The sequence below is a fragment of the Pelecanus crispus genome, chromosome 3 (assembly GCF_030463565.1).
Source record: "Pelecanus crispus isolate bPelCri1 chromosome 3, bPelCri1.pri, whole genome shotgun sequence".
Taxonomy (NCBI): domain Eukaryota; kingdom Metazoa; phylum Chordata; class Aves; order Pelecaniformes; family Pelecanidae; genus Pelecanus; species Pelecanus crispus.
The window spans coordinates 47,729,412-47,747,746 of NC_134645.1; the positions used below are offsets into that span (position 1 = coordinate 47,729,412).

The 18,335-nt window shown below is 37.0% G+C and overlaps 1 protein-coding gene across 1 annotated transcript in view; it reads right to left on the reverse strand.

Moving 5' to 3' along the window:
* The window catches only part of LTBP1 (latent transforming growth factor beta binding protein 1), a 204,995-nt gene that overhangs the window by 118,161 nt on the left and 68,499 nt on the right, over positions 1-18,335 (reverse strand). The window contains exon 5 of the mRNA XM_075708573.1: positions 15,785-15,952. Within this exon, the coding sequence (XP_075564688.1) occupies positions 15,785-15,952 (168 nt within the window). The remainder of the gene's footprint in view (positions 1-15,784; positions 15,953-18,335) is intronic.

An 18,335-nucleotide genomic window follows, 5' to 3' on the forward strand; every position in this document is an offset into this window, starting at 1 on the left:
AACTTGTGCTTTGGGAGGGAGAGGGAGAACAGAAAAAAAGCTTTAAGTGGCCTTGATTTAATAGTATGACACCTCTATATTCACCTCTGAATTTATCCTAATGTTTGTATTTTGACAACTTGTAAGAGAAACATTCCATTGCAACAACCAAACCCAATTTTTAAAAGTAAATCTGATGGTGAGAGCTCCAACAGCAGATGAAAAATGCTGTTTTCTGCTCACCACTGAAAACTTCTTCAGTCATGCCCTGCTCACGTGAACAGCCTAGTTACCACCCACAAGTCCCTTGTTACATACCACTGCTATTCACTAATCCAATGAGGACAGCACCAGATTTAGTCCCAGACACAAGCAATCCTGTAGAAATGGCTACTCTCTGCTACTGCTGAGAGAGGAGTCTCAGTATGTGACAAATGGCAGTATGACGTGGGGGATGAGCCTCCCTGTTACAGCACTTTTTAATGAAATCTCTAATATTCAACAAGAAGAGAAAACTGGTTTGAGGCTCTCCTCCGGTTTCCCTTGTTGAATGCAATCTTGTGCACAAACAATGGCTTAAGTATAAGGCATGAACTCAGGTATATTAATACCCTGTAACAGGCATAAAAACATGCAATTATATTTTGAAAGATGCTTGTAAAAGTAAGGGTGTTGCTGGAAAATCAGTGCAGGAAAGGCAGGTAGAAAAACAGTGCACACTTTCTCAGTTGGGTACACCAAAAAGATACAAAATAAAAAATACAATGAAAGAGTTGTCATATAGAAAACTCTCTAGTAAATAGATTAATTTAGTTTACTACTAGTTCAATTAGTTTTAAATTAGTTTTAAATATAGATTCCCCCAAAATAGCATAAATTTAAACACAATATTTTTACAACGAGTAATTGTAAATTAGTAGGAATGACAGACAATAGAATAGTACAGGTATGGGGCATACTTCAAAGAATGTCCCTGCTGAAGTACACTTCTTTATTATTGGAGGCTGTTATCAGACTTCATGGATACCATTTGTAAACAAGAACACCAAAATCTAGTTTGTATATACAGTCCCAAGATTTGCTTCTCCTTATTTGGTGCTTCTGTAGTTACAATTATCATCAACACAATATATTCAAAGCTGTTATTCATGTTCCTTCACATATGAACTCCCAAGTCTCCCAGACTTCTGACCAGAAAGTGATACAGAGGAACTATATTGAATGTGGTCCCTTGTACTGTCACCTTCACACTGCTTATCAGTAGATGTGTAAACATTATAACAAGAATCTTATCAAACAAATTTTTACTTTGTATGCTACAATACATTAATAGAAATCATCCTAAAAGGCTGAACACAATACTGAAGGCGCTCCAGGTGTTTCCTCTGGAAAGAAATAAGATCTGCAACACTGCAGGGAAAAATTTCAAACAGGAACCTACCTCAAACCTAACGGTATGATAAGAAAAAATATATAGCTACTAAACTGGGTTCTCAGCTATTGTGAATTAACATAGTCACTGACTTCATTAGAATTTGTCTTATATTTTTAAACTAGTATTACCAAGGGATCTTGAACAAAGTAATGCAGCCCCACTTGGCAATGGCATCGTAAGTACTGCTGCTTATCCAGACAAGAAAACCAAATTATTGCCAAAATAAACAATCTTTGTGGTGTTATTCCTGTCTCCATCATGAACTTAAAAAAAAACCAAACCCAAAAACCAAACCACCAAACAAAAAACCCCCAACCAAGAAACAAAAAACCCCCAAAACCCAAGAAAAAAGTCTCAAAGAACATCAAGAGTTAGCAACAAAGAACAGTCCTGAAACAAGTTTAACACTTCCAAAATACAAACAATCTTTTCTGCATATGAATGTTATTTTCTGTAGGTAAAATTATTTTCTTACATTTGCACTGTTAAAATTAACTGCCCTCCTCCCCCAGCAGGGTTAAATGCAGAATGATTACATCTCTCAGGAATGATATATAATCACTTATCATTAATATCTCCCCCTCCAAAAAAATAACGTTAACGCTAAGCTGCATTGCAGGGGTCATTTCATTGGTTTGCAGTTGAGTGCACATGACATTTCAAGACTGCTAACATTAAAGATGTAGGTAAACATCAGAGTCCAAGGATGAACTCAACTACTATGGAATTCTTCAGCAAGAGAATGAATTGCATTCAAGTAATGACAACTGTCTTTACTCCCCTCTAACCCAACTGCAACCACATTTGGTTCTGTCAAGAAGACCAAAGCAGCAGGCTGCCTCTAAAAATCCCAGAGTAAGGAGATCTGTGCACATGCCACATACAGATGTATGCATCTTCCTTTTACATAAAACTCCTTTATCCAGGAACTACTAACAAGGATACATGAGTTTTTGAATGATTTTTTGCTGCAAAGAGCACCCTAAACTTCTAAACATTATGAGAACATGAGGCTTTTAAAAATGGATTGCTTTAGGGAGAAGATAAACTGTTCCCAGAAATGCATCCCTCATTGTATCATATTATGACAGAACAGATGAAATACCCATATTTAAGTGTGAGGAATCCAGGCAGAGCAATTAAGGAAAAAAGAGTTTCAGCCTCCATCTCCTGCCAACAGTGTAACACAGCACTTGTGTGCCAACTTCCAAGGACACGCTGTAAAAATGGTATGTCTGGGCCCTTTCTGAGGTGGAAGATGGAATAAATGTTGTTGAGAATAAGATTCTCTTTTTCTCTACTTAAAAGGCTCATTAATCTAACCAGAAGGCTACGTAGAGATATCTTTTACACTGTGAAATCGATAAATACTTTTGAAAGCTAGTTTTTGTTGATCCAACATGGACCTATGTTTTTAAAGAAGAGGAAAGAATATTGTATCCTTCTCAGAACACATGAGATTTCACCCTTTCAGCCCCTTTAGTAAGGTCACCATTTTGAATTTAACAGCTTGCTCTTTGCAAACTCCTCCATGTACCACTATCAGCATCAAGCTTTAACAAATCATGCAGTACCTTAAAGCCTAATTGGAGGGGTGTCTGTGATTCTACTTAATGCAGCACTACATGGCAATTACCAAGGAACACAAGTAGAAGAAAGCATCACAAAATCAGATCACCTACATCTTCAAGCATTTTACCTTTTCGTATGTCCCAACACCAAACTTTCCATTTAAAATGCATTCTCTAACTCAGCTGGTAAATACAGCCTCAGCTTCTGGGGTGACCATTATCTCCACAAGTAACTGAGCTTTATTTGAGCTGCTGAAAGGCTGTCTAGTGATTTGCATCACTTGATGGTAGTGTCAACTCACTGTAAATAAGGTGCAGTAAGTGTAACAAATTAGGTACAAACCAGGAAAGAAGAACTGTCTACTTATTGAAAAGGGGGAGGGATACTGTCTTCACTGGAGATGGAAAGCTGTGAGATCCCATCCAAGGAACAACAGAGTCAAGTAGGTACTGCCTTAGTTCTCTGTGGCTCTATTAGAACAAGTTGAACAAATTTCTAAATCTCCATTGACTGTAACGTAAGTTTCAACATGCGCCTCGTGTAGGATGCTGACATTAAGCTGTCTCAGTCTACATGCTTGTCCCACTATGCCTCAGTTTTCCATTATAAAAGCGTATCAATAGTGCGGTATTCAGTCATTGTTTAATGGAGGCTACACTGTCAACTATGGGAGATCCTGACACTGAAAACTGGGGAGCAGGTTCAGATCATACAGGACAAGGCTGCAATACATTTTAGAGAAATATTCATTTATTGAGTGAGCATCATGATCAGCAAGAAATCCAGAACGAGCATGCACAAGATAACTTCACTGTACTACTCATGTCTTTCTCGGTTTTAAACTCAGTACTTTAAAACACCTCAGGAACAAGAGTTGGATGTTAGTGACTTGAAGATGTGTACACAAAGTCAACCAAGAGACAACCAATATGCCTCCAGGCATTTCATTCATCCCTCAATGTGGGTCCAAAGGGCATGGGAGTCTCATAGGACCTGTATCACGTCCTTCCAGGCTCTAGTTATAAGCCAGCTATCCTCAGAGATGTCAAATCCAACTGTAGGCCTGTGTGTATGTGACTGAAATGAGCACCATCTGACCAACAGCTGCCAAAAAAACATTGAAGTGTTACAGTGTGGAAAGAATGGGATGGCCGAAAAACAGTATTAGAATATTCAAATGCTATCAGAAAAATAAAAGGTATGCTCTGCCATGGAAAATGGCCTAAAGCTGTGGTTACTCAACATAAAAAGGGCATAGCAAAAATTATGGTAGTTGAGAACTGATGGACAGAATGATTCTGGCTCACTAACAGGCATGATGCTCATACTCACTCTGCTAAATCGGCCTCTAATATTCTCAATATCTGAGACAATTCAGACACTATTTTTAGAGGCAAAGGGACAGACAGAGTGTTACGGGATGACTCACTCCTACCCTGATCATATTTGGTGAATCTATTGATTTTATTAGAGCTGATCCTGATATATTAAGTATAACACAAGAGTTAGGCCTAGAATCAGTATATTAAGGGGAAAAAAAAAACCCCAACACTAGTTGCTGTTTATCAGGAGTTAATGCATTACAAATGGCCAGTGTCAGACCTTTGATAATGATGCTAACACATACAGAAAAGCTACTCCAGGTATTTCTTCAGATTTCTACAGTGTGTTGATATTAATTTTCCTCTTTGTGCAAGACACATGCAACTGAAATAAAATCTCTAGGGAAGGCTGGGTTTGAAAGTGTAGCAAGTTAGCAACACTTTTCTAAAACCATCATTCTTAAAACAAAACATAAACAGATTGCAAAATAATATGTTGCAGTATAAAACCCTTAGAGGTATCATTGTAAGCAGTCCTGAATAACTTATAAATTGCCACTGTCAAAGTAGGAACGCTGAAATTAAGGTGCCCAGTGTCTGATGAAAACTAACCATTCCTACGTTCCCAGTGCTTTTAATGCTCTTACTCCTAATAGCATACATGTGCCTAGCATGCATAATACTAACATGTATTAGTTAATGTTGTAATGTATCTGTTTTCAACAGACGGAGCAAGAATTCAACAGAAAGACAGATGACAACGAACAACAAGCGTCTTTATCGCTACAGGATCCTTCCAGGCTGTACTCTTCCTTTCTGGTGTCAGCTGAGCCGCATTACCCACCTTTAAGGATGACAGAATTAATGAGTAACCTGACCATAAAGACACTAAGCTGTTAGTGCTCATGAATGGTTACAGCCTGATGAAGTCATTGAACTGATCCTCTGCTCTGACACCATTCCCCTATTAGGCTGTTTCCAAAAAACATACTGGACTCTTGCATGGAGTAAAAAAGTAACAACACCCAGTAGCGTAAGGCAGAGAAAAGAGCTGCTCTTAGACATCAAATGACTTGGTTACCATCAGACGAAGTGGCAAAATGTCCTGAGAAACATTTAGGCAATGTGGTCACGCCTCCGTTATGCAAAGGCTCTGAAGACCACAGAAGCAGCAAGGCTGACACTGGCCAGGGACATCAGCATCCTGACCATTTCTGGCAACTGAGTAATAGATACTTAAGCCAAGATTCACCCATTTAACCTTTTGTGCCTTCTTGAGCCATCTAAGTTACGAGTGTTGTTACCCGAGGTTTCCCACTCTGTCAGTGAAGAGAGGCTCACCCAGGAGGCCATTCAGGCCATCCTGCCATAAAGGTGTCTCTTATCACTGACTACCAGGCTCCTGATTCAGGCACCTCAGTAAGATTTGGTGAGTGGGACAAACCCCAGCCTTAGATCCAAAGGGTCTATGAACACTGATCCACTGCATCCCATACCACAACACATCCTCCAATAACAAAATTATGTTTAGAATAGAAAAAGAATAGCCACAAAAACTGTAGTCATTACAAAAATTTCCATCATTTCCGAACATCAGGAGACTGCTCTCTGATTACTGTAACATTACCACAGTGCTTGTTTTTGTGTGAAAAAGTTTACAAGAAGAATAAAATAGGAACAGATTCTTTCAAGTGGATACCCATTAACATACAAATAATAACTTGTAATCTGGACCTTCCTGGACTAGTTAAAAAATATGAAAAACATAAGCTAAGATTTTCTGGCACTGGCTGGATCACAAGAAATTGGAAAGTTTTCTAGGGAGTTGACCTTGAGGAGGTGACACAATATGAGAATATTGGGAAGGATAGTATTCAGAGTTTTACTAATAAATTAGGTCATAGGAGACCAGTGAAAAGCAAGAGACTCAAATCTTGGAGTTCTGAAGGAGGAAAGGAGCGGAGTCAGTTCTAATGAGTAGGAAGGATAAAGGTTACTCTGCAGAGTGTGTACAGTTGGAAATTCATTAAAAAACCCACACAACTTCATCACTTCTCATTGTGGTTCTTTTAACAACACATAATAGCTGTATAAATTGTGGCACAAGCTGCATAAACCTAAAATACAGTCAGCGCTCTGACCAGTCATGTCCAGTTCCAAGCAATTAAACCATGCACCCAACTCCCCTGAGTGGTGTACAACCCCACTGACAAGCTTCACACTGTCGTGTTGTACCTGACCCTGTGCACTGAAATGTATGCAAGTACAAAAAATCCCTTTGCCCCCATTGTTGTAATAGGGATTCTTCGACCTATGTAACTTCTGATTAGATTGAAAAAGGTGTTCTAGCACCTACATATAGAGCATCTAACATAACAGGCTGAATTTAATATAATCAAACACTAAGTAAGAGAGACACGATGGACACACACTAACTGCAAGAAGATAGCATTACAGCTTACGTTATGAAGCTGGCCTCCTTTGGTTCCCTATACCAGCGGTCTCCAAAGCAGGGTGTGGTCACCCCAGGCAATGTGCAAGACAATCTACTGGGATGCTAGAAAGAAATATGCTTTGTACCATTAATAAATAAAATAAATTTTCAAAATAGAGTTTACTTCATCTTTATCTCATCCATTTTTAATTTATTTTGTATCTGTTTTATAATGTATATGTGATATATACAGTAGTACATGTATATAGTTTATAAATAAATATACATGTATTTGGGATGCGTGCTCAAAAAGTTTTTTACTGATACAGATGTGCAATCCAAAAAGTTTGGAGACCACTGCCCTATACAACCTATGAACAGAGGCAGTCCCTCTCAGGGAGAAGTCTGAGAACTTGTGTTCCTAAATTATGACATGAAAAGTTGCTGAAAGTTCCCCTAAACTTTAAATATCTGAATAATATCAAATATAAAAATTTGACTTCATAGCTCAGCTTATCATCTTCGAATTAAACTAAAAATACAACCAAGATTACAAAATAACAAAGTATTTGGCTGTGTAAAATACAGATGAGAAATACTCTCTGTGATTGGGTGTCTTAAAACTCAACCCCCTTCCTGTGCAAGCAGCAAATACCCAGTTTTCCTTCTATTCACTGACTGGCGTCCCTCAAGACTTTGTAAGAGGTTTGTAAAAAAGTTTACATTCCCATGGACTTCAACTTGATTCACATTTGTAAACCCCTGGCTAAAAGTTCCCAGTTCCCTTTTAACAGTTCAGATTTTTTATGGATAGATAGAAAACTCAAAGAATTTAAATGTGCGTATAATGAAGATATAGTTCACGTTCCAAAAGAAAGATCCAGAAATCTCTGTGCCTCTACGCTACAAAACAGGCCTCTCAGTTACAGTGATACTCAAATCTAAGAGCTAATTACAGGTGGAATGGGTAGGTGAAAGTTAGACAGGCTACACTGTGCAGAGACAGAGGAATTATCTAGAGGAATTATCTGGAGCAGAATAAACAAAACCAGAATCAACAGTAAAGAGGCTGAATGGGGAAAGACTGCAATCAGTAGAGCTGTGATAGCTGCTTGCTTCCTTCCTACTGTGTTATGTCCAAAAGGACACATTAAATACAAACCCATTTGCTAAGAAATCTAACCATGATAAATGCTGTCTTTTACCCGGTAAAGAAATTTGTCACTCTTCTGTGCTTGCATAATTCAAAGGCAACTTTCTTCTTTTTTAAGCCAAAGTTGGCATACACTTGATCTTCAGCGAGGTATGTGCAAAGACATTTGATTTAGCAATAACAAAATCATAGCTGTAGAAGGTAGTGTGTGTTTATTTGAATATGCAACAATATAATCATTCAAATAAATGCACTCATATTTCTCTTTTCACAGTACTTCAAGTCAGATGTACATAAACTAATCCCTACAAATTAAAACCCTATACAGTAAAATAAAGCATTATGCATTTTAACTTTGTGTTCTGTTTTCCTTTAACTTTGAGGGAAACATAGGCCATGTGTTTTTGAATGGCTGCAGGTGTGGATTTTGTACCATTTCCATTTGTGGTTTTTCCTATGACTGCACATCCAAAAACTGTGTTCTCTATAATATACAGTTTGGTGAGTGCTTTGAGAGCAGATGGACTTTTGCTTCGCAGTGATGGTCTGAAGTCCTTAAGGTGAGCAAGGGAGGGAAATGAGTTGCTAACAGGCTTGTCTAAGTTCAACCTCATTAAAATCATCTGGCCGAACAATGTATTTTCTTTAAATTAGCATTTGGCCTCTGTTAGAATCAGAGGGAAAGATGTCAAATTTGAATATTTTAAAGTTATTAAAAAAGAGCTCACAGATGCTGTAAGCTGTATGTATAGTAGAAAACAGAACTGTTTGTTGATGACAAGTACTGATAAATACATGGGGGAAAGAAAGAATTCCTTCTGAACAGATGTGGATATCAACAACAACAAAATCCTTAAGATATCACTTTTCTTTGCAATTTGAGTATAGGCAGCCAATAATTGAAAAACCATTAAAACCCTGAGCACCGCTCAGACTACAGAGTGAGACATTTACATTACAGGGTAGAATTTTAGTCCACTAGTGGTTCAGATCAGGAAAGCCTACACTACACTACCTGGCTTGTGAGTAAATTAATTCATTCTCCTGTCTGCTCAAATTTACTTTACAGAAAAAAGGGAGATTGGAAAAAAAGAATATCTGTTAAATTGATGCTCATGGTAAGTGGTTCCTCCCAAACTGTTTTACATTGGCTCTTCAGGCTGGGAAATACCTTTTTCCTACTATCTTCTATAAGGCAGAGGATGTAAACAACTCATAAAATAGTTCCACCATGATTCGTCCTTCTTTCTATTTTAGCCACTCAGTCCAGTGTCTGAGGAAAAATACTTGGCCTTCATTTTGCTACAGCTGTTACAATGCTGCTGCATGAATAAATCTTTCAAGCATGGTCATCATTTATACAGATTAAATTTCAAATTACCAGCTAAAGCAGTGAATAAACTCTAATGTCCTGATCCCTTCCTTTTTTTTTTTTCCTGAGAGGGAGACAGTCTGACAGACTGACCAACTTCCTCGACTACTGTTGCAGAAAGTTTAAAAAGTTAATCTTTTAATAAAGTTGTCCGAGAATTCTGAAATTTTCAAGTGTCTGCCAGTGTCTGTTAAAAGAAAAAAATATTTCATCTGGCAGCAAAAAGAGCATAAAACAATAAAGCCTGACAGAGCATAAATGCTAATTACTGCAGGAACAGCCGAAACAAAACTTTTACCAAATAAGGCTACAAGGTAGCCACTATAGAGACAGTACAAGGACTAAACTGATAATAGTGGGGGAATAGCATGGTTCTTACATCATAACTAGTTCAGAAAAGGATGATACTATGGCAAGTTCAAGTGCAAAAACCAAGGATATTTCAAAGTAACACTTCACTCTTACCCACAAAGAATACACTACTAAGAACTGACTATGAATTATCATATACTGTTCTTGAGCTAAGCAGTTTCTCCAGAAACAAGCTCCTCATCAATTAGGATGTCTGATGGAACATAATCAAGTTGAAAACCAAAGCATTTTAAAAAAAATCAATTCTCCTCAGTTATGTTACCAAAAGGAATTCAAAAATCTTTGCATGACATTTGTTATCAATTATTTTAAATCCTCCATTTGAGAAGCTACATGTACATCTGCTAAGTCTCAGCTGAAGCCATAGGAATAGCGTTTTGCTGAGGCACAAGTTACATAGATCAGACACAATGGGTCACCTACCCCGGCTGACACCATTCGCTGAGTAATAACCACCACTTCGTAATAGAGAAGAAAGTATCTCTTCTAACATGTTGCCATTCTAGCAACTCTTACTAAACCCGGTACAACAAAGAATAAAATATAATGGGTAGAAAACTGAACAGCGTACAACTCACAAGCTGCCAGAAGAATCTGTAAATTCTCACAAATCTACACAAATACTTCCACAAGCTGTTGGTCTTTTATATGCTTTTATATGTCAAATTTGCCCCCCAATATTATTTACAATAAATGCCTTTTCATACCAAACAATATTGATAAATCCTCCTCAAATGTCATAGTCTTACAGTACCTCTTAAATGTAGTAGGATATGTGTAGTACGTATCATACAGAGCAAAGAAACAACAACTTTATTACACAGCAAATGGCAACAAGAAAATGCCATTCATTGCTCTTGGATTTCTTGTCATACACAAACTACAGATAGAAATGTGCTGACTTGCTTACAGGTCACTGCCATTTTTTACCAACACAATCCTCTGATAAGAACAGAAGTGCTTGAATAAAAAGCAATGTTAACTTAGAATCATAGAATCATAGAATCGTTTAGGTTGGAAAAGACCTTTAAGATCATCCAGTCCAACCATTAACCCACACTACCAAGTCCACACTAAACCAATCAAGGGTAGACTAGACTAAAACCATGTCCCAGAGTGCCACGTCTACCCGTTTTTTGAACACTTCCAGGGATGGTGACTCCACCACCTCTCTGGGCAGCCTGTTCTACAGCATTGATGGAAATTCACGATCATGTACATCTGAATAAAATTCAGAAATTCTATCAACTTTTTGTAAAATAATTGCTTTACATCTTCACAGTTCTAAATAATTATGCTCTCTAGACTCTCTCCTAGATAGGAAATCCTGTTACAATAATTACGCAGTGAGATTTTTAGCAAATTCCCTTTGAATAATTTATTTTTTTAACATATATTGGTCAAATTTTCTTTCGTTACTTTCAACCGAAGACCAAATAAAATTTGAGCAAAATGTTTATGCTGCTTCTTGGAAGTTTCTGTCTATACATAATTGGAAACTTCTGGATAACCTCAATTATCCAAAAACATTTGTACAGAGTCAACACAGTTAAACAGGAAATTTTTTTTTATATAAAGTTCCAATAGGGAAAGTGCCAAAATTAAATAGGCAATGTAATTTGAGCATTATTGCAACAGGGTACAGGATATGCAGATCACTGTGATCCGTGTTGAAAGTTTTAAAATTTATTATTAAATAAATGTATCTGGTCCTTCAAAATATGAAGGACCAGATATAGTTTCACTTCAGACACCATGACACCACATCACCAAATGATGTCCAGCAGATCCTTATTAACATGTTAATATAGGACCAGAGACAAATGGAGATGAGAAGAAAGGAGGATGGATGAACGTCTCCTCATTCTCTTCTAGACTCACAAGGAAGAATGGCTCACACGGACTGCCGGCCACAACACACACATCTGACATCATTCTCAACCTCACAACAATTCCCTACAAGACGACTGAAACTGTAGGAGAAACACTTTAACTTTCAACTCAAATTCAATGAAACAAGAAATAAAGGGTTCCTAAAAATCTGCCCTTCTTCCAAGGGAAAGCACACAACAAAAATATTCCCTTATCCCCAGTAATGACCTAAGTAAACTATGCTTGTGCATAGGAAAGCCAGGAGGAAGGACAACTGTGCAGGCTATATGAAAAGCGATCGGAAGAAAAGGGGAAAGGAATGTTAAAAGAAGAGATACTGATGAGTGTTAAAGAGTGACATAAAGGGGAGTAGCAGCAAGAACCCTATCACCACCTCTGCCACAATTGTCTCCTATGGTCTCGAGAAAAAAATTCTTCAACTCTCCTTGGTCTCCATCTGCAGAGTGCTGCTATTTCCCTGTTTGACACAGATACGGCCAAGTGCTCAGTCACAAAATCTCCACAGTGAGGTATGCACTTCCACTGAATAGCATGCAAGTCTTTTTAACTTCTCATTTATATATAAGTTTGAATGAACTGCTTTAAATGAGATGCAGGGCTGCAAATGAACAGTGAATATAAACCTAGGTATTAAATGACTGCTTCCTTTACTAAGTTCTGTCATTCCTGTGCAATGAATGAGGCAGGGATCCTGTGGAAAAAAATAGATTGTAAAGCTATAATTAAATACATAGGCACAACAGGGGAAAAAAATAAAGACCATGAAGAACATTAATTTGGGCATTTCCTAATTCCTTACTGTTTCATTTTACAGTTACAAACTAGTCACTGTCTCCCACTCCTTACAGAGAGAAAATTAATTTCAAAAATAGGTATTTCGGAATGTGGAAAAATTTTGAGGAGAAACAGGACACATCACTGAGTAATCTGAATTACATCTCAATGAATGATACAGAAACCTCATATGTTTATTCTATACATATCCTTTCCTATGCACATATATTGACCCTGTTTTACAAGCCTCTGTAGATATATCAGACTGAAATACCATACAAACTGCACATGCATCAATCCAATAGAGTAACAAGAATCACCTATTCAGCAGAAGCTTCCACTCAGATTGAATCCTTTCATTCTCCAAGCCAATGAAATACTGGAGGTTGGTTAGTTTAACTATGCAACATAACCCATTCACAAAATGAAACTGCAAAATCCCCCAAACTTTCACTGAAGCAGACTAGCAATCAAGAAGATCCTTCCTTTTAAATACCAAGCTTTCACCACCTTCAATTGAAATGCTAGAGCTCTTCATGAGAACAGCCAAAATCTCAGCTACCTGAAAAGCTACATTTCCCCCCATCTGTTTCTTCTTGTGGGTCTTTGTTTTCAATGGCTTATCCCTATCTAATAAAATTTTCAGGAAACAGGATTTGTTCCTTGCCTGGACTCACTGGTACCAAGTTTCAGCTGAAATGACAAACTGAGCAAATTTTAAGAATCTGAAATAACCCATGGAAAAACTTGAGTAGCTTTAGTACAGACACTGCAACTTACTCTCTCTGAAAATAAAAAGTGTTTACAAAGTTCAGCACAAAGTTTAAAACATACACACAAAATTTTACTCTTGTTCATTATTAGAAAGAATGGATTATTAAGAACAAAGCAAAGTGATGGCTAACTGCAATCTGTCATCAGAGAATCTAAATTCATTCTTGTGTACTAGAATGCTGCTCCTACTACACAAATACATTTAGATCTAACAACCTAAAGCAGTTTCCTAATTTCCCTACTCATAGCAGGTACCTATTATTAGTAATAGGAGTTAGTTTTCCAAATAGGGCATGTGAATTTATCTTTCTTGGCTTTAAGAAGAACAAATACTTAAAAAAAAAAAATACTGAAAAAGTGCTGTTTGCTGCTTTAAATATAAATTTTCTGACATGACATTCTGTTTCATGGTTGTGCTTTTAAAATGTCAAATGATCATAGTAAGAATTTCCACGCATTTTGGATAAACAGTAAGTAAACAAGTTTAGAACAGGGACTTAAAAGCAAAAAGCACGAGCAAAACATAATACAGATGTTAAAAATATAACAAAAATAAATGATCTCAGAAGGCCCAAATTACTTTGCTTTATGTATCAGGAGATATCTCTATCAGGACAAGCCTAAGCTAATGAGGCACTAGTTAGAGAACAGATATAAAAATTATTTCAGTAGTACATATTTTAAACCCTGACTCAAAAGCTCCTGAAAATCTGCAATCAGTGAAAGAACTCAGTCTACAGGTGTAGGATCTCTCCCCTCTGGCTATTAAGTTAAGTTCACTCAGCATTTTTACTTCTAACTAGAGAGCCTTGAAGTCACAGTTTAGACCTCTTTCTTATTCCTCTTCTGTAAAAATGACGATACTTAGAGGTGTGGTGAATGCTTTTGGTCTTTTAAAGGTAATAGGGAAGACAGACAGCTACAGGCAGGTTAAAAATCCCTATACATGTGTAGCGACTTGTTTTTATACATTTTTAAACATAAGACGCCCCTATCGTTCCATCAAGTACTATTATGAGCTGCTTTTGTTGAATATTTCTAGCAGCCTATTGTACACAGTGCATCATGAGCTGCATGGCCTGAGGCCAGGAAGGAAGGTGTGGAACACGTCTTCACAGGTCGATTTCCACTCTCCAAGTTTTCAAGTATTTGAGAAAAGGTCGTGTTACAGCACAGATTTACATAGCAGACAAATTACATGACTGCTTCTTCTCAGCATTTCATAATTTCAATAAAAAAATAGGTCAAATGAAGGGGGGGGGGGGGGGAATAACCCTATCCTTTCACAGTAGTCAGAAAATTAAACCAAAAAAACTTACTTAGCTGTGGTTCTTGCCAAAAATCTGTATTGACAGTAAACACAAGTTCAAAGTACTTGATTTACCATTCCTTTGCAAAATCCTTTTCTTTTTTAATGCTTCAAAACAACCATAAACAAACCCCAAATGTGCTATCTTGCTCTTTTAAAACACGGGTTTTATTATCATTAGTCCAATATATATATATATTTTTACAAACATGCATATTATCAAGGAATGCATTATTAATTTCAAGAGCTTTCACCCACAGTCTGATAGTCTAGTAGGAGTGTTAAGAGAAGGAACTGCTCTTTGTATCGTCTGTCCTGATGAAAAGAAGAATAATTTGGAATAACTTTTCCCCCCTCAGAGCCTGAAATATAGTGCACTTTAAAAAGGGCAGTATAGGCCAGCCTCAGCGCTGCCTGACATTATGTTTATACTGGATGGAGACTAAAATTACAATGTTCATATCTGGCATTCTTTGAGTACAAATTGGCAAAATAATTAATTCTAAAGTTTTTTTAGAAAATGACACTATGATATTTTCAGCATAACAACAAAACACTTTCCAAGAGCAGTTAAGGATATCACAATGTGAAACAACAAATTTAAAAGTGTTTAGGCATGTATCTATATATCTGTATTCCTCTTAGCTTGCAAGACTGATATTTGCACACAAATTCCTACCAGCATCATATAGTGTACAATTAAAATATGCTAATCATTATCCTAGATAGGTTTCAGGTTTGTTTCACCACAGTCAAGCAGTTGTACAGTTTAGACTGGCATACTGCTGATACTCATACTGAGCAAGCAGAAAGAACAAACATTAACAGAGAGTGACTAGCTTCAATAACTTCAATTGGACTTAACATTATTTCAGTTTCTAAAAATGACAAATATGAAACCTGATTTACTCTCAGCAGTAAGAAAAAGTTTTAAGCCGATGTATTTTTAAAAAGGACTGTAGTTTTAAGGAACTCCTGAACAATATTTTGAAGACAGATTCACTGTTAGCTAGATTTTATGTGCATTTAATGCCTATTCAACAAGCAAAAAGAAGAAACAGAACTTTTCGTGGAATCTGACATTTTCTCTATTTACCAACACAAACTGTGAGGAATGAATTTTACCAAAAAGCTTCAGCTTAGCATGTTGTAGCCCTGCAGCTGAAAATTCAGATGAAAAATATGAGAGTTTTTTTTCCTATGACACAAAAGGAACTTTTGGGAACATTTCCGAAGGATACCAGAACGCTTGCCTAACACACAATGGTTCCTACTCAGCACAGCCCTCCAAACAAAGAGTAACAGATGCACAACTGGTATTAATAACAAAACATCTCCTCCCTCTGTTAGTCAAGAGAGGACAGCTAAGGACAAATACAGTTTCAGGGTACTCACCTACTCGGAAGTTAGTGGCTGTCAGAGTGTCAGCAGCATGGCCATTTTCACTAATGAGGGTGGTGGTATTTCCCTTCTCACAGTTGTTCTGACAGTTGCCTTTGGTACAAGTCACTTTACAGATGCTGGGTGTAAAGACCACCTTGATGCGACCAGTGTGATTTCCCACTGTCAGCGGAGGCAAAGAAAAAAAGAAAAATAAACAGATCACTTTGGTATCCATTGATTTCCTTCAAAAAGTTTTGGGGAAAAAAAAAAAAAAGGCGGGAGGGGGGTGAGAAAAAGGCGACAGGTCTGCAGGAGGAGGGCAGTCTGCAGTGCTCTCTCTCATAGATCTCCAGTGGTGTCTCTGAAACAGGAGTAGGAAGCTTAGCAAACAGAACTCCGGGATCCGCTCCAAAACCACATTTAAAGTCAAGTCACTGGAGTGGGATTAGTAATCACAATGCTGCACTTTATTCACAGGCAGACAAAGAGCAATACCAAGGGCATGACAGCTTAAATAGCCAACCCTGACAGGCAGATGTAATGTAAAGAGGCTGGCTGTGCACCTAGGGGTGAATAAACTCTTGTGTCCTCCTGCATACTTTTCCTGTTTCTGCACTTATTAAGTCACTATTTGTAGCTCGACCCCTGGAAATGTTTTAGGCATGCGGCATGTCTGAAAACATCTGTCTCAAATCTCCTGGCACCCCAGCCCGAAGTGGTCAAACCTTGTGACGCAGCTGCCTGGACCCATTTTTTCACAGTTTTTTGGCACTATTTCTCCTCAAGAATTTACATATTATAGACTGAGCTTTGCTGTCAGCCTTTGTTTAAGTAATACATAGCTCAAAGAAAAGGGTAAGTATCAATGCTTGAAAACACTGGTTCTGAGCTGAAAGATAAAAAATGGCTAGATTTTCTTTTTTTTTTAATATACTTCCTTACAGTAATTTTAAAAACTTGAACGTAATGAAGACTAAGCAAACACTAATTTTAAATTAAGCTAATTAGAAGAACTTCTTGTTACAGAATTTGATTTAAAAACAGATGTATTTGATTCCACATCTAACAGCTGAAGACAAAAAAGAGATTAAAACTACTCATTAGGAAAATTAGGGAAAAAGAACAGATTCCATTTGCAATTATTTAAAAAGAAAACAGTTTGCCCTCTGCACATTTACTAATAAATTCAGCAAGTTCTTGTAAATATATCACAGCATCTTTGTGGAAACTATTAATAAATACTTTCATATCAAACCTAACAATCCCCAGAAACGACGCACAGAAAGAGAAGAATCTCATTCTTCCTCATTTCATAGAAACAAAAAAGTTGCTAGATAGTTGTCTAACCTAGTTTATGAAATACCCTCTGGATGAACATTTTTTTGAAAAATCTCAAGAAAATGAAGAAAATCTTCCCACTTCAAAAGAATATAAAGCTTTCTTACTTCTGGCTCTTCATAAACAACTAAATTAAAACAATTGCACCGACTGTTTTGTCTACAGTAAAGGCATTGCTCTATTTGAGCAGCAGCTGTAGTACAGATGCTCCCACCTTATTCTGCCTAAACAATAGTTAGAAAAAGCACAGCCCAGACACACGAATAAAATATTCCAATTAAAGACTAGCATTGTGATTTTAGTTGATTTAGAAGACATGCTGGATTCTTGGATGCCAAGCATTTCTTATCATATTTATGAAAATTATTAATACACCTTTCCCAATGAACAGACATAAGTGGCTTGTGAGCTGCTGAGGCCAGAACTTCTAAGGTTTTCCTTTTGCTAAGCAGAGCTTCACAAGCAATACTGCCATCTTTGTATTTTATTTGCATAGTTTTATATTTTTATATACATATATATATATCTTTTCCTAGAAAAGCCCAATCCATTTTACATTTTGTATTTTCAGATGTTTTAGTAACATTTTTCCTTTAGGATGTGATCTAATTAAAAAAACATGGTTAGTTGAGTCACAAAACTCAGTCCTGCCTACACTGTAAAAACCAGTATTGGGGGACCCACACAAGTTTTCCAGCTTAGCTAAAAAAAAAAAAAAAAAAAAAACAAAAAAAAAACCTGACTTTGCCAGTATAGATGGAACTAAACCATGATTTAATTCTCCTTCATAACATTCTGCACTATGATGTTGAGTGCTGAGCTGTAGCAAAATTTGGGCACAATATTTATTACAAAAATATTTATTACATTTGATTTAAAATTTAAAATTTGAAATTAATTTTTATCACATAGTTCAGATTTTACCAGAAAAATTCTGCAGTGTAATTTTTTTGGTAGAAGAGACACCTTAGTGTAAGACTGAATGGAAATTGTAAATTTGCCTCTCACCCCTTTTGGGTGATAAAATGTTAACATGTAAGTTTAGGAGTAACAACACAGGAACAGCAGTTGAACAGTACCTTCAAAAACACAGGCCGGTACCTACAGAGGTAAAGAGTATCAATGAAAGAATATCTAAATGCACCTTTTCAGGGAAGTAAGAATTCTGAAAAACAACATGAGGTAAGCCCTAGCCCCTGTAAATACTCAAATCATTATTCAGCAA